This window comes from Choloepus didactylus, chromosome 21 (assembly GCF_015220235.1).
Source record: "Choloepus didactylus isolate mChoDid1 chromosome 21, mChoDid1.pri, whole genome shotgun sequence".
Classification (NCBI taxonomy): Eukaryota; Metazoa; Chordata; class Mammalia; order Pilosa; family Megalonychidae; genus Choloepus; species Choloepus didactylus.
The window spans coordinates 31,632,181-31,656,340 of record NC_051327.1 but is presented as its reverse complement, the minus strand read 5'-3'; the positions used below and the strand labels follow the sequence as shown (position 1 = coordinate 31,656,340).

The following is a 24,160-nucleotide window of genomic DNA, read 5'->3' as shown; positions in this document are numbered from 1 at the left end:
TAAAGACACTCTAAAGAAGAAAAACGAAGTGGGAGGACTTACACTCCCTGACTTTGAAGCTTATTATAAAGCCACAGTTGTCAAAACAGCATGGTACTGGCACAAAGATAGACATATAGATCAATGGAATCGAATTGAGAATTCAGAGATAGACCCTCAGATCTATGGCCAACTGATCTTTGATAAGGCCCCCAAAGTCACTGAACTGAGTCATAATGGTCTATTCAACAAATGGGGCTGGGAGAGTTGGATATCCATATCCAAAAGAATGAAAGAGGACCCCTACCTCACCCCCTACACAAAAATTAACTCAAAATGGACGAAAGAGGTCAATATAAAAGAAAGTACCATAAAACTCCTAGAAGATAATGTAGGAAAACATCTTCAAGACCTTGTATTAGGCGGCCACTTCCTAGACTTTACACCCAAAGCACAAGCAACAAAAGAGAAAATAGATAAATGGGAACTCCTCAAGCTTAGAAGTTTCTGCACCTCAAAGGAATTTCTCAAAAAGGTAAAGAGGCAGCCAACTCAATGGGAAAAAATTTTTGGAAACCATGTATCTGACAAAAGACTGATATCTTGCGTATATAAAGAAATCCTACAACTCAATGACAATAGTACAGACAGCCCAATTATAAAATGGGCAAAGGATATGAAAAGACAGTTCTCTGAAGAGGAAATACAAATGGCCAAGAAACACATGAAAAAATGTTCAGCTTCACTAGCTATTAGAGAGATGCAAATTAAGACCACAATGAGATACCATCTCACACCGATTAGAATGGCTGCCATTAAACAAACAGGAAACTACAAATGCTGGAGGGGATGTGGAGAAATTGGAACGCTTATTCATTGTTGGTGGGACTGTATAATGGTTCAGCCACTCTGGAAGTCAGTGTGGCAGCTCCTTAGAAAACTAGATATAGAGTTACCATTCGATCCAGCGATTGCACTTCTCGGTATATACCCCAAAGATCGGAAAGCAATGACACGAACAGATATCTGCACGCCAATGTTCATAGCAGCATTATTCACAATTGCCAAGAGATGGAAACAACCCAAATGTCCTTCAACAGATGAGTGGATAAATAAAATGTGGTATATACACACGATGGAATACTACACTGCAGTAAGAAGGAACGACCTCGTGAAACATATGACAACATGGATGAACCCTGAAGACATAATGCTGAGCGAAATAAGCCAGGCACAGAAAGAGAAATATTATATGCTACCACTAATGTGAACTTTGAAAAATGTAAAATGAATGGTTTATAATGTCGAATGTAGGGGAACTAGCAATAGAGAGCAATTAAGGAAGGGGGAACAGTAATCCAAGAAGAACAGATATGCTATTTAACGTTCTGGGGATGCCCAGGAATGACTATGGTCTGTTAATTTCTGATGGATATAGTAGGAGCAAGTTCACAGAAATGGTGCTATATTATGTAACTTTCTTGGGGTAAAGTAGGAACAGGTTGGAAGTAAAGCAGTTGTCTTAGGTTAGTTGTCTTTTACTTACTCCCTTGTTACGGTCTCTTTGAAATGTTCTTTTATTGTATGTTTTTCTTTTTTTTTTTCTTTTTTTTCATTTTTTTTTCCATACAGTTGATTTAAAAAGGAAGGAAAGGTTAAAAAATAAAAAAGGAAAAAACCAGGAAAAAAATATGTAGTGCCCCCTTGAGGAGCCTGTGGAGAATGCAGGGGTATTGGCCTACCCCACCTGAATGGTTGCTAACATTACCACAGACATAGGGAACTGGTGGTTTGATGGGTTGAGCCCTCTACCGTAGGTTTTACCCTTGGGAAGACGGTTGCTGCAAAGGAGAGGCTAGGCCTCCCTATAATTGTGCCTAAGAGCCTCCTCCCGAATGCCTCTTTGTTGCTCAGATGTGGCCCTCTCTCTCTAGCTAAGCCAACTTGAAAGGTGAAATCACTGCCCTCCCCCCTACGTGGGATCAGACACCCAGGGGAGTGAATCTCCCTGGCAACGTGGAATATGACTCCCGGGGAGGAATGTAGACCTGGCATCGTGGGACGGAGAACATCTTCTTGACCAAAAGAGGGATGTGAAAGGAAATGAAATAAGTTTCAGTAGCAGAGAGATTCCAAAAGGAGCCGAGAGGTCACTCTGGTGGGCACTCTTAAGCACAATTTAGACAATCCTCTTTAGGTTCTAAAGAATTGGGGTAGCTGGTGGATACCTGAAACTATCAAACTACAACCCAGAACCCATGAATCTCGAAGACAATTGTATAAAAATGTAGCTTATGAGGGGTGACAATGGGATTGGGAAAACCATAAGGACCACACTCCACTTTGTCTAGTTTATGGATGGATGAGTAGAAAAATAGCGGAAGGAAACAAACAAACAAACAGACAAAGGTACCCAGTGTTCTTTTTTACTTCAATTGCTCTTTTTCACTTTAATTATTATTCTTATTATTTTTGTGTGTGTCCTAATGAAGGTGTCAGGGATTGATTTAGGTGATGAATGTACAACTATGTAATGGTACTGTGAACAATCAAATGTACGATTTGTTTTGTATGACTGCGTGGTATGTGAATATATCTCAATAAAATTAAGATAAAAAAAAAAAATACAACCACACAGTCTGGCGTTGGGCATGCCTTCAAGCACCGTATTATTCTGCCTCTGAGTAGGTCATTAAGCCAGGCGGCTGAGCGGACATCTGTACAGGGAACAAGATGACAATGTCCTCTTCTTGAAAATATTCCCAAATTTTCCAAGTGATATTCTTGGGCCCCTCAGCCTCAGACCTTTCCCCTTCCCAACAGTCCCAGTGGGAACTTGGGCTCTGCATGGGCTCTGATAAGGACATGTGCCCAAGGCTGAACCAATCGCCATGGCCAAAGGATGCAGTGTCCTCCAGTTGGTCAGGCCTGAGTCACATCCCACCTCTGGAGCCCAAGGTGGAGTCAACTCATCCTGAACCACAGGAACCAAGAGCAGAGAGGAGAACCTCCACAGGAAAGTCAGGGTGTCATGAACAAGAAGAAGGGGGCAGATGCCGGGCAGGCAAACATAGTCATTGCCCTGATACACATCTGGGAAGACTTATGGTGGTGCCTCTATCTGGAGGCAGAAGAAAGAGTGCCCACTCCATGCCAAAATACAATGTCCAACATTTTAAGTTATCTCACTTAATTATCACAGAAATCCTATCAATCTTTTGGCATTTTACAGGTGGAAAAACTGAGGCATTAAGAGAACAAAGGACTCACTCACCATCTCCAACTTATAAGCACCATTTTCCCTCCGGTCTAAGGCACTAGTTCTAGTTTTTGTTTTTGTGTTTGTGTTTCATTTTGCCCTCTATGAAACTGAGGAGCATCTTACAATCACTGGAGTGTCAGAGTTTAATCGGCAGCATTTTTTTTCTTAGTAGCACCTAAAATAATGGCATGTCTTATAATTAAGAGTGTTTCAGATTCAGGGAGAGCCAGGTAAGGCTGGGAATGAAACCCAAACCTGCCTGACTCCAAAGCCCATGTGTTTTCTATTCCCCTGGACTGGAGCACCAAGGGATACCAATCACTTGGGCTTTGCTTATTGTGAAAAAGATATGAGATGACCCTGATAGAACCTTCTTCTTGCACTTGCAGGGGAGGAAAACAGCATCATTCCACTACCCCGGGGGAGGTGCCAAGTATAAAGGTGAGGCCGTCCAGAGCTCCCTGGTGGAGTCCTACACACACCCAGATAGCAACGAGACGGAGTGGAGAGAGAACATCGACATCGTCATGGATTGGTTCACCAAGGAGGACTTTGACTTCGTGACTCTGTACCATGGAGAGCCGGATAAGGTGGGGCACAGAGTCGGGCCTGAGACAGAGAACAGGAGGGTGATCATTCGGCAAATCGACAGAACCATCAGGTACCTGGTGGACGCCATCAAGAGGCATGGCTTGGCGAATCACCTTAACATCATCATCACATCAGACCATGGCATGACCACAGTCAAGAAGCAGCCCAATGTCACTGAGATCCTCTTGTCAAACTACATCAGTTTCAGGAACCTAGTCAAGTTTGACATTGAGGACTATGGCAGCTTTGGGATGATCCTCCCCAAACCGGGGCAAGAGGAAGCCATTTACCAAGCGTTAAAGAATGCACATCCTCACCTCAACGTCTACAAAAAGGAGGAATTTCCAGAACGTTTTCATTTTGCTAAACATGAGCGGGTCCTGCCAATTGTGATATATGGTGACTCTGGTTACAACATCAATGGGGTAAGTTGACACTAAAATGAATTGTTGTCTCCAATTTGGGAGACAGCCATGAGGGGCAGGGGTTCTGAAAAAATTAAAACACAAGGGCACAACTACTGCGGCCCACTGTTTTATAAGTTCCTTTCCCTCAAGCCTCCACCCCACTCAACCAACCCTGCTGGGCATTGCCATTACTCATTAATAATGGCAAAATCCCCGACCATCACTATGTGCCCAGCACTATGCTAAAAAGTTCACATACTTCCTTTTTTTCTTTCCAACAACATTATCATAGATGCTCCTATTTCCCCTATTTTAATGATGAAGAAACCAAAGTAAAGGGAGAATTGACTTGTGATCAGAAGTATAAAGCCAAGGTTTGAACCCAAGCCTGTGTGCTCGATCATTATGCACAAATCACCAATAGAGTCACCAAAAACAACCACTCTGCTGGTTCCAATTTGCCCATATCAAAAAATAAATAAATACATAAATAAATAAATAAATAAGCAAGACTGTCCACACAAAAACCTGTACATAAATGTTCAAAGAAGCATTATTCTCAGTAATCAAAAAGTAGAAATGACACAAATGTCCCTCAACTGATGAATGGATAAACAAAATATGGGATATCAACAACACAACCGAATGTTGTTAGTCCATAAAAAGCAATGAAGTCCTGATACATACAACAACACAGACGAACCTTGAAAATACGCTAAGTGAAAGAAGCCAGGCACAAAAGACCATACATTATATGATTCCATTTTTATGAAATATCCAGAATGGGCAAATCCATAGAGACAGAAAGTGAATTCATGGCTACCAGAGCCTGGTGGAAGGAGGGGGATTAGCTGTTAACGGGCCCAAGGGATCCTTTTCAGGTAATGAAAATGTTCCAAAACGAGATTAGGATGATGGGTGCACAATTTGGTAAACTTACTAAAAAATCTTTGCATTATATACTTAAGATGGGTTAATTTTATGATATACAAATTATATGTATATACAAATTTTAGGATATACTAATCCATAGAGACAGAAAGTAGACTGGTGGTTGCCTAGGGCTGGGGGCGTACAGGATACAGGGTTTCTTTTGGGGCTAATGAAAAACACTTTAAATGGGTGAATTGTATGATATATGAATTATATCTTAAACTGAAAATGCTAAAATTAATGCTAATTGTGAGACATACATGAGATGGTCTGGTTTTTGTTAACTACCTATGAACCAATGATTCATGACAGAAACAAGGTTTAGGTGATGTTATAAACATCACATTACAAGCGACCATCAGTTACAAAAGGCTGTCTAAGGTATAGCCTGAAGAACCCTTGCCTAAGGCTGTAGACAGCAGCCAAATATTGTAATTATATTTGCAACTTACATAGTCTTAGCTTGTTACAACTCCAGAGTATAACAAATATGAGAAAACCATTAGGGTTATTGCTTACTGTGGTGGAAATATCCACGGTAAAAGGCAACAATTTGTCACCTAAAATATATTCTAATCCTTCAAGATGGCCCAGAAAACTGAGACCACACGCCTATAGCTAAGGTCTCACCAAGGAGATATTCCGTAGTCAAACGGTCTTTTTGTAAAGCTAGATTGTGATGTTCATAACTGAACAGGTTGCAAGTGGGGTTCATCATGGAGAGAAGACATGAGCATTTATGGGATAAGCACATCCCCAACTTGACCATTCGTTTCCTAGGACTGCCTAAAAATGTAACACAAGCTGGGTGGATTAAAACAACAGAAATGTATTTCTGAAATCACAGTGTTGGCAGGGTGGCGTTCCTTCTGGACGCTCTAGGGGAGAACCTTCCCTTGCCTCTTCCAGTTTCTGGTGGTGCTAGCAATCATTGGCAATCCTTGGCTTGTAGCTGCATCGCTTCAACTTCTGCCTCCATCGTCACGTGGACTTCTTCCCTGTGTGTCTGTGTCTGTGTCTTCCCAGAGCCTTCTTATATGGACCCCATCATAGGATCTAGGGCCCACCCTAATCCAGCATGACCTCATCTTAATTTAACTGCATCTGCAAAGACCCTACTTTCACATAAGGCCACATTCATAGGTTCCAGGAAGGACATGAATTTGGGAGGACACTCTTCAACCCAGCACAATGACCTGCAGAAGGTTCCTACCATTAGGCAGAAAGTCCTTTGGGTCCCACTGTTGCTCCCTGAATACAATTCTCAGAGTCCCATCCACCTTCCTGCTTTAATGCGCAGGTAAATGGACATTGCTCGCCTCCCGTCAGTAACTAGGGGCTTTGCAAAACATGCAAAGGTCATCACTTAGGGAATTCGTTCTTGCGCTGCCTGGGGAACTCGGAGGGGATTTGTTTGGCTTGTTTAGCCAGGTTGAGGGAGCCGGAAGTGAGCAGACAGACACCGTCTGTGTCCACCTGGGCGAATACTAGACCAAATTTCCAAAGTACAGCACATGACGTTCCTTACATGCTGGAATATATGTTGATGCTAAGAAGGCATAAGCCGCGTTGTGACTGATGTCGCTCAGTGTCTTAGTTTGCTGCTGTGAGAAATACAACAATGGATTGGCTTATTAGATAATATGAATACCGTCTTACGGTTTCAGAGGCTGGACGGCTTGCTTCCTCCTGGGGGCCGTAGAAGCTAAGGGTTCTGAGAAGCTGGCAACCCTTCACGCCCCTCGCCTTTCCCGCCACACGGCGACGTCCTCTCCTTTCTCTTCCGGTTCCGGCTGACTTCGGTTTCCGGCTCCCCGCTGACTTCCGGCTCCCGGCGCCTCCCCATGGGCTTTTCCGCCTCTGGCTTCCGGGCTCTTTCCTTGCAAGAACTCTAGGAGTCCGATTTAAGACCTTCATTCCGTTGGGCCACACCCTGAGTAAAAATAACAACATCAAGAGATCACACTTTGTGCACAATGGGTTCACACTCACAGGGCGGCGATTAAGATGAAGGCCATGTGTTTGTTGGGGTGTATAACTCAACCTGCCTTGCTTAGTCATTTGAAAAGGAACAGAAAAAGGTTACTTTTGGTTCATTAAACAATTAACTCCCTCCTCCAATCTGTCCCCCAAAAATGTATATATTTTTGTGACATAGGAAGCATACTTGGGTCTAGAACGGACTGCCTGGGTTAACTTGCTACTTCGTGGTTCAGGGCAGGTTCTTCATCTCTGTGCGTCAGTTTACACATATGTAAAATGGGGGTGATAATAATAATGTCTTCTCCAGATTGCTGTGAAGATTAGAGGAGTTAAAATATATTTATAAAGCATTCTGAACAATTGCTGGTTACACAGTCAGTCCTATATATTTTAGCTTAATAGTATTATTTTCTGGCTATTTCTATGGGGTATGCTTTCTTTATTCTCTTTCTTAAGAAAGATAATAAATTAATTCCTTGCTATCCTTTCTGCCACTGCAAAGAGCAGTGCCCTTGTACTTTAAAGTTTTTAAGATTTCATGGATTTGACAAGAATGAGATTAACCAAGGGATAGTTTTCTTTCAGGGAACTGGAATCGTAAATGACCTTTTTTAATGTATTATTTTTCAGCGATTTATAATATATTTCAACAAAGGGGATCATGGCTTTGATAATGCCAACATGGACATGAAGACCATATTCAGAGCTTTTGGACCAGATTTCAAGAAGAATCACCTGGCCGAGCCTTTTGACAGCATCCACATCTACCCACTGATGTGTAAGCTCCTGGGACTGACCCCCGAACCCCACAACGGCTCTCTGGCAGTCACCCAGGAAATGCTCCTGGACTCTTCTGACCAACAGTCCAGTGAGACACAAAAGCAACAGTCAGAAAATTCTCAGCATAGTCTGTTCTCTCTTGAGAGAGAAAAGATTCAAAAAGGGGTCTCCTAGGGGAGAAGAAGGAAAAAAAAAAAAAAACCTCAGGTTCCCCAGGTGCTTTGGAGTCCCCAGAAGAAGATAACAACAGTTCTAAACAGATACAGGGGGAGTAGGGATTCCCTGACTTGCTGGCTGGTGATATTTTGCACAGTGCCTTTTGGGCAAAAGGAAGGTGCCCCATAGAGAAAGTCAGGATAATCCTGATCATGAGGAAATCCTGTACAGAGTCTGCTCCCAAGATGCCCCTTCCAGATACAGAGTATCAGCCTCCCTCACCACAGAGCGCTTGCTGGTGCCTGGTCGTGGGGGAGGACAAACCTTGCTGAAAAAGGGAGGGAGGCGGGGTGTCTGTAAAATGAGGTTGGTCACTTGTAGATTTGAAAGCCCTAAATCTGTGCAAGTTTCTATGAACGATATAAAGGAAGACTGGAAATCTCTAGGAGTTCAGTATCACCCTTCCTTAGTAGATTGTTAACAAACACGGATTGTCTTTTCTTCTGCCAAGGTGAGAATGTATAAAGATAGCACCCAATGATTGAAGGATGCTTAAAACAATTAGATCCAAAGAGGAGTACAAAGCACCGCTTCCTGTACCCTTTTCCCTTCTTCTAAGTCACTGTCCACAATCTTCTTGTGAATTTACAAGAAGCAGGACTTTTTGCAGAAATCTAACTGAATGAGCAATTTGCCAAGTCACTGAGGTTTTCTTTTATTTTGTTGCCACAACTGTCTTGCCCGTGCCCCATATCCCATCAACAGGCTGGGTGAGAAGGGTGACTGTCAATTACTGATGAGCAGGACATTCCATAAACTGATTTTCAACGAATTGGCTTTTCGCAAATTGGTCTTTAGGCAAATGGATCATTTGGCGGATAGGTCATTTAGTAAATCGGCTTTCAACGACTTGCCCTACAAGATTTCCCTACAGTGAGCACTTCCTTGGGTTAAATGTACATTTCATTTCCATAATTAATATTCATCAGCGCCTGCATGGGGAACTTCCCAGGGACCCATCGGCAGCCACAACAGCCTCTTAATAATCTGACAATGAAAATCCCTTTGTTTTTTTTTTTTTTTAACAGGAAAGGAGACATGGAGGGCATCTTCTCTTCAAAGCACAGGGCTGGGTCTCGGCACTGTCACAGGAGTTCTCGTGGTTCTGTTTGTCTCTAGCGTCACATACACAGCCATTCGTGAGAAAAAGAAGTAAGTGGCCTTCGGTTTGCCTTTGGTTGACCAGACCACATTGTAATTTTCCATTTCAACCACTTCCGGCCTGCTGGTTGGAGTAGGGCACACTGAGAACCCAATGACCAGGACCAGTTTTGTGGTATGTGACCTGTGCAGTCACTCAGGACCCCACACAGAAGGATGCTGAGCTTGGTTTAGAAATCTGCTCTCACCACCTTGAAATTCTTAATAATTTTCTGACTAAGGGATGCCATTTTCACTTTGTCCCTAGCCCTGAAAATTATGTAGCCAGTCCTGCCACCAAACAAAGCACTATTTGGCTCTGATACATCTCTTTCCATATCTCGATAAGTTACATTATTAGACCAAGCCTCTGTATTCCTTCTTACGTCCAACCCTGACCATTTCTCTACTGGAATGTAGCCCGAGACATGATCTCATGGTGGTGGGGTCCTGAATGTGATAAACAGCCTAAAGAAAGTTGGAACTTTACTTAACCTTAAACGCCTTACAAAATCGACATTTAATGTAATTTATATTTGAACTATAAAAATTTTCTGTGATTTGAAACATGACCTATAAAGGTCTCTACACCCTGAAGCAACGTTTTAGAAAGAAATCAATTGGTCCTTTTCCATAGAAACCATTAGCCATAGAGGACATAAAGGAAGATTTTCAATTTACTGATTCAACTACCATGCCTACAGCATAATTTCTAAAACGTGACCATTTCATACAGTTAAAATGCATTGGTTTGTTATTATTATTATAAAAAACTTCAAATCCACAAGTTAAATCTTTAATATAGTACCTGCACATACATACACAATCCCCTCTCGCCAGTGGTAGAACTGCTCAGAAATATCCCAGTGCTTCTCTCTATATCAACACCCCCTGGAATTTTTACTTTTTGTTTTAAGCAGCAGATCAAATCTTCCCTGAATGCATCACACCTGTGAGATCCACCTGTCGTTCAAGTCCCCTCAGGGTCTTGATCCTTTCCAGAATCAGATCTGAGATATATGCCCCTTTGTCCCTCCTAGGAACCCACACACCAAGATAAAGGTGTTCTTCTCTGTGTGCTGATCATTTCTGGGGCCACACAGGATCATTCCTCCATCTGGTTCCAGTGTCTGGTCCCAGGAAAGGCTGGCCCAGCCTGGATTTATCAATACTTTAGTATAACATCACACAGCGTTACTTCCTGAGGCATTGAAAGCACACTGCATGTGCACTTTTGCTCCTCAGAGGAAAGGTAGTGAATGCGAATAAATTAGTAGCTATTATGTGTGTTAATAGAATAAGCCCAGAATTTATGAGTTGAGCTAACCTGCTCCCATTGGTTTGCATTCTCTGCTACAGGCAGAGAGCTGAGGAAAACAGCAAGAACGAATTGGAGTGCCAGGCCCAGTTCTGAAGTCTTCATCCTCAAAGACCAAGACCCAGACTGGGCCAAGACTCCCTGTCATACCACAGGTGACTGCGTCCCAGGATACAACGGCGAAGTGGAGTTATACAACATCATAGACTCAGAAACCATTAATTCCATGTAAAAAAACCACAGCGACCACAGCTCACCCTCTTTATTTAAATCAACAACCTTGAGGAAGTAACAGATGAACACTTTCTCAGCTCCCATGCTCACTTTTTCTGGAGAAGGAACAACTGATAGGAGAGAATAATTGCATTCCATTATCATTAATTCCCCTCTCTTGTTCTCATAGCTGAGTGGGGCTTAAGTATTCCCCATCTGAAAGGGGTAATAAAATTTAATCTGTCCTCTTCATCTACCTTCTGCAAGTATATTTAACAAATTAACTCTCGGGACTCTTCCAAATGGAGTTTTATGAAAAATTTGCTAAGGTAAAACGTTTTGCACTTTGAACAGTACCCATGGGTTGATAACTGCACTATCTTTGAACTCAAGAGACAAACAAGAAGAACATTGACCTGAAAATATTTCTTTCCCTCCCTCCCCCTCCCCACCTTACACATACACCACTCCCCAAGGCCAACTCCTACTCTACTGTGGGATTCCTTTCTTTTGTACAAGGTCAAAACTCCTACTGTTAAGTCCTCATGGTTCCCTGTGCCCGCCTTCACTGCCACTTTCTCCTAGTTATTTGTATGACAATTCTCCGAATGCCTGCTTCCCACACAAGGCTTTGGACCCCGGAAGCCAGGGACCATGCCGAGTGGATTTTCTATTACATCCTCAGCTCCTGGCAGTGCCTGGCACAAAGTCGGTGCTTAAAAAGTATGTGCCGCAGGCAAGCCTTGGGTTAGGGACAGACCCAAAGGCTGGGGCTGGCGGTGAAGGCGGCAGAGTCCTTCCCTCCTGCCGGACTCAGAGGGGTAGGGTCGCGCCCGCCCGTAGGACCCTCCAGGAGGTTCAGAAGAATCGAGAATGACCACGCGGCACCGTGGCCTGACCCCACGCCCCGCGAGAGCCTCGCCACCCCGCCCACGTCCCCCATAGCCCCGCCCCGAGCCCCGTCCCAAACCCCGTCTCCCAGGCCCGAGCAGCATCCCAGTGGGCCCGTGGGCCCGCCCCCGAGCCCAGCCAAGAGCCCCCTGACTCCCAGGTACCGCCTCCCGGGCCCCGCCTCCAGGATCCCCGCCCCAAGCACCGCCTCCCAGAGCTCGCGCATCACCTCGGCTCCGCCCTAAGCCCTGTCTCCTGGGCCCCGCGCCCCTCCGGGCGCCCTCCCCAAGCCGGGTCTCCGAGGTCTCAAGCAACAACTCACACCCCGCCCTCTTGCCCTAGCGTCCCCTCTCGGCCCCGCCCCCTAGCCCCGCCTTTCCCGCAGGCCCCGCCCATCCGCCCGGCGCGCCGCCTCGGCCCCGCCCCTTCCCGGCCCAGGCCCGCTGCCGCCCTGTCTCCCGGGCAACGCCGGGTGGGGCCCGCGCGCGCCATGACGCCGGAGGAGAGCGCCGAGGCCGCGCGCCTGCTGCGGAGTTTCGAGCGCCGCTTCTTGGCGGCGCGCGCGCTGCGCTCCTTCCCTTGGCAGGTGGGCCGCGGGTTGTCCAGGGGCGGGTGTCCGGCCCGGGCTCGGGTCCCCTTCGGCCTCGCGTCCTCGAGCCGGGCCTGCGGCGGGGAGCGGGCGCTGCTTGGCGCGTGCTGGGAAGGGAAGGCCCTGCGCTCCGCCGCCGGCGCCCGCCCTCGCCTCCGGGCCCCTCCGTGACCTGCCACGTGGCCTCTGCAGACTGGGTCCCAAAAGTCGGAGGAATCGGGGCTTTCTCCCGACTCCCTTTTCAGTCTACTCGCTGATTCTTGTCTGGTTTTCGGGGGGTCGTGAACAGCTCACATCATTTGCATGGTTTTTTTTTGTTTTAATATTGATAGCTCTAGTAGATGTTTTATTTATTTGGGATTTTTTTTTTTTTTTAAGCCACGCATCCCGGTCATTGCGAAACAGCTGCTGCCGCCACTTCTGGGAACTCAGTGTCCCCGGAGCAGGGGGAGAGCGCTGCGACCTTAGCTGGGTTGCACACCCCAAGCCTCACCTTTCGCATCCGTGTAATCAGGCATTGGATTAAATCAGATCACAGGCGGCTCGGGGTTCTTAAGCCTTGCCTGCGATGGAGGAGAGATGAGGGAGTACAAAACCGGCCCAGCCGGTTTGGGGACCGGCCGTTCTGCCCTGACTGGGCCAGCAGAGGGCCCTCGTGGGCGCCGCCTCCTTTATAATTCGTGTGCGGTGAGCGCTCCAGGAGGACTCAGTTTGAATACCTACTTCATGGGTCTGCCCCATCTTTTGGGGTGGCATCAGTTGTGTTGTTTCATCAACATAAAGCATGTAGCATTCTGAGAGATTATCTGCTGCCAGGAAGGAGCGTGTGCATCATTTAACCCAACATTTGAACCTTCATAATAGCGTTGTTCACATGAAATGAGTGCTTACTGTGTGCCCGGCTAAATGCATACTTAGGCCTGCCCACAGTACTCCAGGAAGTAGGTGTGATTCTTGTCATCCACATTTGATCAGAAAACAACAGTGCAGTAGCTGGGGGCAGGGACCTGGGAGAACGCCTGTCTGCATTTGAATCTTGGCTTCCACACTTAGCAGCTGTGTGACCTTAGGCACGTGACTGCATCTCCCTGTGCCTTAGTTTTCTAATTGGTAGAATGGGAATATAACGATACCTCATCAGGCCAATGTCAGGATTACATGATGTGAAAGCATCTGGGGCAGTGTCTGGCATGTAGTGCTGGTGAGCATTTTTTCCTGGTCAACAAATGTTTATTAAATGCCATCCATGAGCCAGGTGCCAGGGATCAGCTGTACACATTACAGAAGAGGCCCTGCCCAGATGGGAGAGCCAGAGAATGAACAAGAAGACCCCAGGTGATGAGAGTGGCTAGGATGTCAGTAAAACAGGGAAATGGGAAATGGAGCAACTGGGGGGTAATGTCTCAAAGTAGGAGAGTAAGGGAAACCCTCAAGAGGTAACAAATGAGCAGAGACCCGGGAAGCCACAGGCCATGGGGAGTTCTGGGGGAGCAGTAAGTGCAAAGGCCTTGAGCAGGAACCAGGCTGCCGGGTCTAAGGAACAGCCAGGAGGCCAGTATGGACTGAGGGATGGAGCAGGGCTGTTGGGAGATGAGGTCAGAGAGAGGGGGCCTTCCAGGGCCTGGTAAGGCGCTCTGGGAAAATGAGGTATCACACACCTGCCTAGCACTGGAGCCTAAGATGCTGCCGGGCTCGAATTCACCAGAAGAGAAGGCAGCATAAGCAGGCATGCTCGTGTACACGCGTCCTTCAACTCGGCCAGGTGTAACCTGTAACATCTCAAGGTCAGGTTTTCAGCTGCCTGTGGCTTCCACTTCCACTCTCTCCAGGTCCCTGGGGAGAGCTCAGTTAGCACTTTGCCAACATGGTCTTTGCGTGTGTAATGTTCCTGTGAAAATGCCCTTGACATTTCTCTCTCCCCCTCTCTTTATTTAAACTCCCCTCCAAATAGACTCTAGAAGAGAAATTAAGGGACTCGACAGATTCAGAGCTGCTGCTGGCTATTTTGCAGAAGGTAAGAATCCCAGAATCTCGGGGGGCGCAGCCTGGCCTCCTGACTTGCCCGTGAGGACGTGGCAGGAGTGCAGTCGGTGCCCTTGTAGCCTTAAAAAAGCCACAGTGAGAAAAGCCATCCAAGTCAGCCCTGGTTTTGGGTGTTGCCACCCCAGACAGCTCTGGCTCTTTTGTTTTCTTAGATGAAGACATCAGAATACACAAAACTCTGCGTGAGGGGGTGGGACTCAAGGAATGTCTTTTAAACCCTCCGCAGTGAAAACAGAGATGACAGGTGCAGGAACATCTTGTAGCATTTGGGAGCTGCTCAGAACAAGGCTTTCTTCTTTACATTTAAGGAGAAAATAAAGAGGCGCGTCTTCCCACTTGTCTCCTGTCTAGGCGAAGCCGGGCCCTTTGTGGAGGTGGGATGTGGATCCTAAAGTGCATCTGGGTGCCACGGCTCTTGCCAAATGCAGGTCACACAGCCTCCTGGGTCTTCACCTTCTTAGGGTCCTGAACCCTTCCAAAAACCAAAAGCCATGGACTTTCTTCCCAGAAGAAAAATGTACCAGAATAATACATTTTGCATATAAATTCAGGGGAGTCACAGACACTCCGCCCAAACACCAAGCCCATCCAAGGAGCCCAGGTTAAGAATTCCCAAGCTGAGAGTGAACCACGATGGGCCATATGACCACCAGCTGGAAAAGGTGCACCCCTAGAGAGGTGTTATAGCCAGATGGTGTCCCCCAAAAAGACATGCCCAAGTCCTGAGCCCCGGTCCAGTGACTGTGACATTATTTGGAGATAGAGTCTTTGAAGGTATGATTAGATCAGATGAGGCCAAACCAGTTTGGGGTGGGCCCTGATCCAGCATAACCAGCGTCCTTATAAGAGGAATTTGGACACAGACAGACAGATACAGGGGAGAAGATGGACATATGAAGACAGAGGCAGAGACAGGAGTGATGCCTCCACAGCCGCAGAGTGCCAGGGGCCACCAGGAGCTGGGAGAGGAGGGAAAGACCCTTCCCCGGAGCTTCTGGAGGGAGCCTGGCCCTGCTGACCCCTTGTTCTCATACTTGTGGCCTCCAGAGCTGTGCGAGGATAAGTTTCTGTTATTTTAAGCGGCCCAGCCTGTGGCTCTTTGTTCAGGCAGCCCCGGGGAAGCCAAGAAAAGGGAAGGGTGTCCGAGCAGTCCGGTAGCTCAGAAATGTGAACGCGGAAGTACCTGTGGCTGTCGCCTTATTCTGACTTTCTCCCTGAGCACCCAGAGATGCTAGAGCATGAAGTGTGGGGAGGGCCCTTCAAGACCTAACCCCGGCCCCTGAAGGGTCTCAGGGTCGGGTAGAGTGTTTGTTGTCCTTGGGTAAAATCAGTGTCCTTCCAGGACAGGACACAGGCCCTGCGAGACCACCACCCTTCTCTCCAGGTTCACCCTCGCCATCCTGCCCCCTCCCGCCCCCCATTAGGCCTTCTTCCCCAAATGCCAGAGCTTGCACAGCCTCTCCCCTCTGCCTGGAACTCGCTTCCCCTGCCCTTTGCTTCCCCAGGTGTCAGCTGAAGGGTCCCTGCCCCTCACACCGTCTGTCTCCGCCTCGGCGCTCGTCTCCCTCCCTGCCCTGGTCCCAACACTCATCACCGTGTTCTCACGGGTGTGGCCCATGGCCAGCTCTGTGGACTGGCTGGGCCCCAAGTCTGCCTTGTTCCATCTGGGCTCTCACTCCCATGGGCCAGAGCCACACCTGACACATCTGACGATTGTCCGTGCCACAACTCTAGTGCACACTGGATCCCTGGGAAGGGGAGTTGGCTTGATTCCATATGCCCATATGCCAGCCCAAAATGGGCAAAGAAACACCTTCAACAGACTGTGCAGCTGTGATAGTAAAAAACATTTTTTAGGAAAGTGCTTGAATCCTTAAGGCTTAATCTTTCAGATGCATTAGGGACTCCTGTGGCCAAACCCCCTGTTGCCCCTTCTTTGCCAGGAATGGGAGGTTCAGGTGACTTTGGGGCTTACCCCTGTGGTAGTTTTCTGGGCCTCCTGTAACAAAGAGCCACAGACCAGGCAGCTTAAAACGATAGAAATTTATCCTCGCGCAGCTCTGGAGGCCACAAGTCTGAAACCAAGGTGTCAGCAGGGCCCAGCTCCCTCCGGAGGCTCCAGGGCAGGGCCTTCACTCCTCTCCCAGTTCCTGGTGGCCCCTGGCACTCCGCAGTTGTGGAGGCATCACTCCCGTCTCTGGCTCTGTCTTCATGTGGCCTTTTCCCCATGTGTCTGTCAGTGTCAAATCTCCCTCTCCTTTCTCTGACAGGGACACCAGTCATTGGGTTTAGGGCCACCCTACATCCAGGATGATCCTATTTTGAGATCCTAACTTAATAACACCTGCAAGACCCTTAAGAAGGGCACATCGAGGTTCTGGGTGGAAATGACTTTTGGGGGATACCATTGAACATGTCACTCCTATATTCACTTAAAACTTGAGGATCATGGGGGACAGAGGAGGGGTTTCTCCAATAATCAGTGTCTTGTCCTATATCATAGACTGTGAAACATCCCCTGAGTGTGAAGCATCCGCCATCAGCGAAATATGTGCATTGCTTTCTCTTGGAGCTCATCAAAAAGGTCAGCATCAGGCAGGGTCTACCCAGTAGTGAGCCAGCATGTGGGGCTCTGCCGCATCCCCCGGAGTGGGCCGTCTGCCGGTCTTTTACCTAGGGTTGCTCAGGTCCACCTTTGCCTGCTTTGCAGACCTGCCTTCCAGCTGGGTTCTGCTGACGGGGGCAGTAGAGGAAGGGAGAGGCTGGGGGGTTTCTTGCTCTGTCTGTTTCAAGGGGTCACCCTTAGCGGCCACCTCCCCTTGTGGCCCTGGCTGTCACTGTGCGGGCTCTGCTGCCTGCCCTGAGCATGGGAACCCCACTTCCTCCCTCAGTCCTGCCATCTCTGGGTTTTTTTTTTTGTTTTTTTTTTTAACAGTTTCCCACTGTTGCTGATCCCTGGATTGCTTTACTGGCCCCTTTTGGGCTTTTCAGCTCTCCCAGAACCTTTGTAATCAGTTCCCTTTATTATGTTCTCCCCCTAAACGACCTGGGTGGGCTCCAGTCCTGACTGGTCCTGGACTGATGCGGGATGGAGTTTAAGGGTCTGTCGTCAGACTGGGTTTCAGAGAGGCGATTCTACGGTAGCAGTGGCAGACCTAGTTCCAACAGCCCAGGCTCAGCAGTGGGAATAATCCCCACTTCTCTGTCATTGACCCCAGCCAGCAGGTCTCCCCAGCACCACCCGGGAGCGGCCTGACGTGGCCTCAGTGGGACCCTGCTGCTATTCCCCATGACGCAGCAGGTGATGGAAACCACATCTACAATCTAGAGGCCCATCCTTGTGCCTTTTGCCTGAGCTCATTTCAGAGCAGCGTTTGTGTTCTCTAAAACACCCTGATCCTCCAGCCCTCGCTTGGCACCTCTCATAGAACCCCAGTTTCTGCTGCCCTAGAGGGTAACTACACCCCTCTCTGAGGAACCCCCCAGACCCGCCCATCAAATGAATGTTTCCATGCTACGGGTGCTACGGGGCCTAAATTAAATCATTTCGTCCTAAATCAACCCTCCATATTTGGTGCAAATTATCCAGCTATTTTTATAAGTCGGAGTAAAGGCAAACAGGCAGAACCTTTGTTTCATTCACGATGGTCAGCTTAATCCCTTGCTGTGTCTGCCCCCAGCACGAGGCCGTCCACACAGAGCCTCTGGACGAGCTGTACGAGGCGTTGGCGGAGGTATTGACCACCGAGGAGTCCTCCCAGGCCCACCGGAGCTACTTGCTGGTAGGAGCCGTGCACTCTCTTCCCTGATGCAGGCCAGACGGATCCTTCCGGGAGGGCTGCATGGGCTCTGTCAGCCTCTCCTGGGTCCACATCCAGGCTCAGCAGCTCTGTAATCCTAGAGGCCATCAGTTAACCTCCCTTAGCCTCACTGTCCTCATCCGGAAACTAAGCTTCAACAAATAGTGGAACCAATCTGAAAGGGTTGTTGAAGGAGTGGTTAGATTAGATCACAAGGTAATTGAGTGTCACTGGACAGCAGCCTCCTTTTGCTCTCTTGCTTGCTGGGCCAGTGCTGCAGCCTTCTGGCTGGTTGTCCTGTTCTTGTCCCCACGAAAATCCGTTCAACAGCCAGAGGGACCTCAGTTTTGTTTTTTGTTTTTTAACCTCCTATAGTAAAATAAAACAGGAATACAGAAAAACCACACAAAAGAAATGTGCAGCTTATGAAATCATTGTAAGATGGTCACCGTGGATACCGCCCCCCAGGCCAAGGGACAGAACTTTGGTGGCCAGGCCGCAAGGCCTTCCATCTGACCAACCCTGACCCCAGTCCCCCAGCCCCTGCCCCATAAAGTCACCACCCCCTGCCCTTTATAATCACTTCCTGAGTCTCTGTCTTTGTGGTTTTATCACATGTATGCACCTCTGGACCGTGGAGTTCTGTCTTGCCCATTAACTAGGTGTGACTCAGTCTCTTTTCGTTTCCATGCAGTACATCCTGAACACCCTAGCGGGTTAGCCAGCCTTGCCTCCCCCAGCTTGTACGATGGCCGCACACTTGTCCTGTCTGCACAGTGGCTGCACACTCATCATGCCCTTGAGCTGGCCTCCCTCCTCCACCTCTGCCCACTGGCAGCTGGATCCAGAGGCTGGCTCAGAGTCACACATCCTTTTAACCCTCTGGCAAGAACACAGTGTAGGAGTGTAGGGGCACATGTCTGCTTTTTCACTCTTTTTAGCTGTCAGCAGTCATGGCTTAGAGTCACTAATTCACTGGGAGAGGCAAAAGGGTAATATTCTGATTCTGTCATTTGTTTTCACATATTAGCTGAGATAGTTTTATGAGATATGTCCATGCTCTGTTAAGTGGTACAGATCATAAAGGAAAGGCAGGATAAAGGCTTGATCTTTTCCTTTCCTTTACCCAGTTTGCCAGCGAATTGGTTCCTTATCCCCTCCTTACCACCTCCTTCTGTGCTTACCCCTCCTGAAGCCCAGAAGTTCTTTGGGGCCACTTCAAGTTGGCCCCTGTGTCCTTTCAACATCACCCTAATAGTTCTCTTGCTTTATTCTGTGTCCATCTTTTCCAGACTCATCTTGTAGATTTCTTCAAACAGCCCTGGCTGCTTGTTCTCAAGAACACAGAGGATGATAGAGTGAGGCTATTCCAGAGCTAGCTCTCTGCTTTATCCCATGTTATTTCCACAGCCACCTCGGAATAACAGTGCTGTTACTACCCACTTATTGGAGCTCCTGAAAACAGTTAAAAAGTTACATATGCTGTCCCCATTCTGCCTCATTTTGTTTGTGTGTTTGTTTGTTACAGTTGTACTGTCACTACACTGTCATAATATATGGCCATTACGTACTGGGTTAGTTTTCTGTTGCTGTCAAAACAAATAACCACACACTTAAGTAGCTTAAAACATACATTATTTAATTATCTTATAGTTCTATAGATCAGAAGTCTGATGGGCCCGGCTGGTTTCTCTTCTTCGGGTCTCAAAAGGCCGAAATCAAGGTGTCAGCAGGGCTGGGCTCTGGGGGCAGAGCTGCTCCCAGGTCATTCACGTCGTTGGCAGAGTTCAGTTCCCCGCAGCTGTAGGACCAAGAGCGCCAGGGGTTGTTCTCAGTTTCCAGAAGCTGCCCACACTCCCCAGCCCACGGCCCCCTTCATCCTCAAAGCCAGCCACAGGGTTGAGTTCCCCTCCCACTCCCGCTCTCTCCTGCTGCCACCTCCTCTGCGTCTCTCAGACTTTAGCCAGGGAGGGAACGGTTACTTTTAAAGGCTCCTGTGATTCAGCTGGGCCCACCTGGATAATCAAGGATAACTCCCCATTCAAGACCTGTAACCTTCAGCACATCTTTTTTTTTTTCCCATGTAACATAACTGAAGGTTCTGCGAACTAGCAGAGAGACATCTTTGAGGGCCATTGTTCGACCTAACCCAGATGCTATAATCTTGCCCTTTGAAGTCTCACTTGGTCTCAGTTCTGCAGGTAACTGTGTACCTAGAGCTCACCGAGCCCTCTCCAGGCATTTCAGTTGTCTCAAGTTCCTTTTCTAGTAGATTCTTTAGAAAGGACCCAGGGGTCAATCTTCCCCGAGTTCCTAAATGCTGGTAATAGCTTGAGCCATTTAAACTTGGAGTTAGTTAGCTGGATACAGAATCCTGATGCACATTTTCTTTCCTTGAGTTTCTTAAATACGTCATTCCATTTTCTTTGGCATAAAAATAGGTGTTGCTGTGGAAAAGCCTACGATAATCTAATTTTCTTTTCCTTATAAGTCATGTGCTCTTTTCTTGTAGAAGGCCAAAGGATATGGCTTTTCTTTGAAGCCCAGTAATTTTCCTAGAATGTCTTCAGGTTGATCGTCCTGGGTCTGTAATCTCGGGGGCGGTATGTGTGCTCTCTCAATGTTTACTTCAAATCTTTCTTTCTGTTTTTTTTCGGAAAGTTTTCTTGAATTACAACTTTTAGTATTTGTTCTTGGCTATCGTTTTCTCCACTATATTGAGTCTTCTTTGCCTATCTTCATTCTGTGTCATTTTTTCTTAAATCCTGTATATCTCTTCACTTCTTATCAATTTTAAAAAGTTTTCCTTTTCACCCCTAGACTCTTATTAAAGAGTCTATGTGTTTGTTTTTGTCACTCCTAAGTTCCTTCTAGCATGGTCTTCCTTTCCAAAGTGACGTTTGCGGTTCGTGCGAATGTAGCCACACATGCGAACGTAGCCACACATTTCCAAGTGTTTCCAGTTCTGATTCAGGCCTTGCTGCTGCTAGGAAGGCTGAGTGCCCTCCTGGTGCTGTCTGCTGTCCGTCCTCAGTTTGGCCTCTGTCTGCACTTTCCGGTGGCTGGCTCTTGGCCATTGGGGTCTCCTGGCCTCAGCTCTGTGGGACACCCCGTTGCTTCCCTCACCTGTCTGCCACAGACACTTTTACCCCATGGTGTTGTACCTGCTGGTGGTTCGTCCCCACTTGTTTCTATTTGGGTGTCACAGGAATACCTTGTCACCTAGTTTTGTTGTAAGTGTTGTCCTGGTCTGGCAGTTCTCGTGGAGACTCAGGAAGATTCAAAAACTACACTGCAGAGGGGCAAGATGGCGGCATAGAGAGGAGTAGAAGCTAAGCAGTTCCCCTGGAACAACTACAAAAAACCAGAAACAACTAGTAAATAATCCAGAATAACTGCGGGGGGACAAACGAGACCATCCACTCATCATACACCAACCTGAATTGGGAGGAATGCCCGAGAACACAGCATAAAATCTGTAAGTAAAACCTGCGGAACCAGGTCGGGAGACCTGCTCCCCCATAGCCCGAGCTGCGGAGCCGCGTGGTGCCAGAGAGAAGCTCTCTCCCAGCAAGCGAATACAGCTCAGCTGAGCTCCAACTGGGGTTTTAAGTAGCGAGTGTGAACTGCTCACTACAGGTACGCAGCCCCAAAAAACAGACAGAGGCTTTGGGTGACGACTGACCTGGGAGAGCCGGAGGGTCGCCTTGACTGGGTCTGAAGGGGACTATCTGTTTCTTTTTCGGCTCAGTGGAGAAAGCCCCAGTCATTTTCAGTTTCCAGGGCTGTGACTCGGGGAAGGGCGGAGACAGCACAAGCAGAGCGAGACCATTGAAATGCTAATGACCTCCACCTGGGGGGTCTGTCTTCTCTAGAAGGAAAGGGGTGGGGCCCTTTCCATTCAGAACCAGACCCCAGAGCCTGGGGGAACACGGCCATACCTCCTCACACCAGTCAAGAATTATAGGCTAACAGGCGTCACCTGCTGGGCAGAAAAGCACAGTGACTCGAGGCATCAAAGGGTGGAGCAATTTTTTAAGACACACCCGCAGGGAAACCAGATACTGAATATTTCTTCCCTCTGTTCTGGTCTGGGAAAACCTGATTTGGATAAACAAGGAAACCATGCCTAGACAACAGAAAATTACAACCTACACTAAGAAAAACAAAGTTATGGCCCAGTCAAAGGAACAAACGTACACTTCAACTGAGATACAGGAATTTAAACAACTAATGCTAAATCAATTCAAAAAGTTTAGAGAAGATATTGCAAAAGAGAGAGAGGCTGTAAAGGAAGCACTGGACATGTATACAGCAGAAATCAAAAGTTCAAAAAATCTACTGGTAGAATCTATGGAAATGAAAGGCACAAAACAAGAGATGAAAGACGCAATGGAAACATACAACAGCAGATCTCAAGAGGCAGAAGAAAACACTCAGGAACTGGAGAACAAAACACATGAAAGCCTACACGCAAAGGAGCAGATGGAGAAAAGAATGAAAAAATATGAGCAATGTCTCCGGGAACTCAAGGATGAAACAAAGTACAATAATGTACGTATCATTGGTGTCCCAGAAGGAGAAGAGAGGGGAAAGGGGGCAGAAGCAATAATAGAGGAAATAATTAATGAAAATTTGCCATCTCTTAAGAAAGACATAAAATTACAGATCCAAGAAGCGCAGCGTACTCCAAACAGAAGAGATATGAATAGGCCTACGCCAAGACACTTAATAATCAGATTATCAAATGTCAAAGACAAAGAGAGAATCCTGAAAGCAGCAAGAGAAAAGCAATCTATTACATACAAAGGAAGCTTAATAAGACTATGTGCAGATCTCTCAGTAGAAACCATGGAGGCAAGAAGGAAGTGGTGTGATATGTTTAAGATACTGAAAGAGAAAAACCACCAACCAAGAATCCTGTATCCAGCAAAGCTGTCCTTCAAATATGAGGGAGAGCTCAAAATATTTTCTGACAAACAGACAATGAGAGACTTTGTGAACAAGATACCTGCCCTACAGGAAATACTAAAGGGAGCACTACAGGGTGATAGAAGACAGGAGTGTGTGGTTTGGAACACAATTTTGGGACATGGTAGCACAACAATGTAAGTACATTGAACAAAGGTAACTATGAATACAGTTGAGAGAGGAAGATGGGGAGCACGTGAGACACCACAAGAAAGGAGGAAAGATAATGACTGGGACTGTGTAACTTGGTGAAATCTAGAGTATTCAACAATTGTGATAAAATGTACAAATATGTTCTTTTACGAGGGAGAACAAGCAAATGTCAACCTTGCAAGGTGTTAAAAATGGGGAGGCATTGGGGGAGGGATGCGATCAGCATAAACTAGAGACTGTAACTAATAGAATCACTGTATTATGCTTCCTTTAATGTAACAAAGGTGATATACTAAGGTAAATGCAGATAAGAGGGGGGGATAGGAGAGGCATGTTAGACACTTGACATTGGTGGTATTGTCTGATTCTTTATGGTGGGCAATGTCCATGATCAACTGTACAAATATTAGAAATCACTTCATGAACCAGAACAAATGTATGACAATACAATTAGAAGTTAATAATAGAGGGGCATATAGGAAAGAACTATATACCTATTATAAACTATATACTACAGTTAGTAGTATTTCAACATTTTTTCATAAACAGTAACAAACGTACTATATCAATACTAGGAGTCAACAATTGAGGGGGGTTGGTTAGGGATAGGGGAGGATTAGAGTTTCCTTTTCTTTTTTTTTCTTTTTTCATCTTTCACTTTATTTCTTGTCTGGAGTAATGAAAAGTTTCTAATAATTGAACAAAAATTAAGTGTGATGGATGCACAGCTGTATGAGGGCACCCAGGGGCAAGTGATTGTACACTTTGGATCTTTGGATAATTGTATGGTATCTGAACAATCTCAATAAAAATGAAAAAAAAAAAAAACTTGCTACAAAAAATCCAAAAAAAAAAAATGAGCCAGGCTTTGCACTAAAAAAAAAAAACACT

General features: G+C 46.8%; 3 protein-coding genes across 7 annotated transcripts in view; 2 read left to right on the top strand and 1 right to left on the bottom strand.

Moving 5' to 3' along the window:
• Nucleotides 1-11,958, top strand: part of LOC119517237 (ectonucleotide pyrophosphatase/phosphodiesterase family member 7-like) — a 47,059-nt gene extending 35,101 nt beyond the window's left edge. The window contains exons 4-6 of the mRNA XM_037813803.1: nucleotides 3,631-4,257; nucleotides 7,786-8,023; nucleotides 11,666-11,958. Coding sequence (XP_037669731.1) covers nucleotides 3,631-4,257; nucleotides 7,786-8,023; nucleotides 11,666-11,958 — 1,158 coding nt within the window. The remainder of the gene's footprint in view (nucleotides 1-3,630; nucleotides 4,258-7,785; nucleotides 8,024-11,665) is intronic.
• A 202-nt stretch (nucleotides 11,959-12,160) lies between these two features.
• EEF2KMT (eukaryotic elongation factor 2 lysine methyltransferase) overlaps nucleotides 12,161-24,160 on the top strand; it is a 19,849-nt gene continuing 7,849 nt past the window's right edge. For all 3 annotated transcript variants that reach the window (XM_037814259.1, XM_037814258.1, XM_037814260.1), the window contains exons 1-4: nucleotides 12,161-12,299; nucleotides 14,254-14,316; nucleotides 16,849-16,929; nucleotides 18,026-18,127. In XM_037814259.1, the coding sequence (XP_037670187.1) occupies nucleotides 12,204-12,299; nucleotides 14,254-14,316; nucleotides 16,849-16,929; nucleotides 18,026-18,127 (342 nt within the window). In that variant the 5' untranslated portion in view covers nucleotides 12,161-12,203. The remainder of the gene's footprint in view (nucleotides 12,300-14,253; nucleotides 14,317-16,848; nucleotides 16,930-18,025; nucleotides 18,128-24,160) is intronic.
• Nucleotides 19,767-24,160, bottom strand: part of ALG1 (ALG1 chitobiosyldiphosphodolichol beta-mannosyltransferase) — a 21,598-nt gene continuing 17,204 nt past the window's right edge. The window contains exons 14-15 of one of the 3 annotated variants that reach the window (XR_005213543.1): nucleotides 21,360-21,499; nucleotides 19,848-19,946 (exon numbers count right to left, since the gene is read on the bottom strand). Coding sequence is in view for 2 of the 3 variants with exons in the window: in XM_037814255.1 (XP_037670183.1) it covers nucleotides 19,850-19,946 (97 nt within the window). In the remaining variant the exon portion in view is untranslated. Of the gene's footprint in view, nucleotides 19,947-20,017; nucleotides 21,500-24,160 lie in introns of those variants that run through there. The other 2 variants (XM_037814255.1, XM_037814257.1) reach the window with 2 other exon arrangements.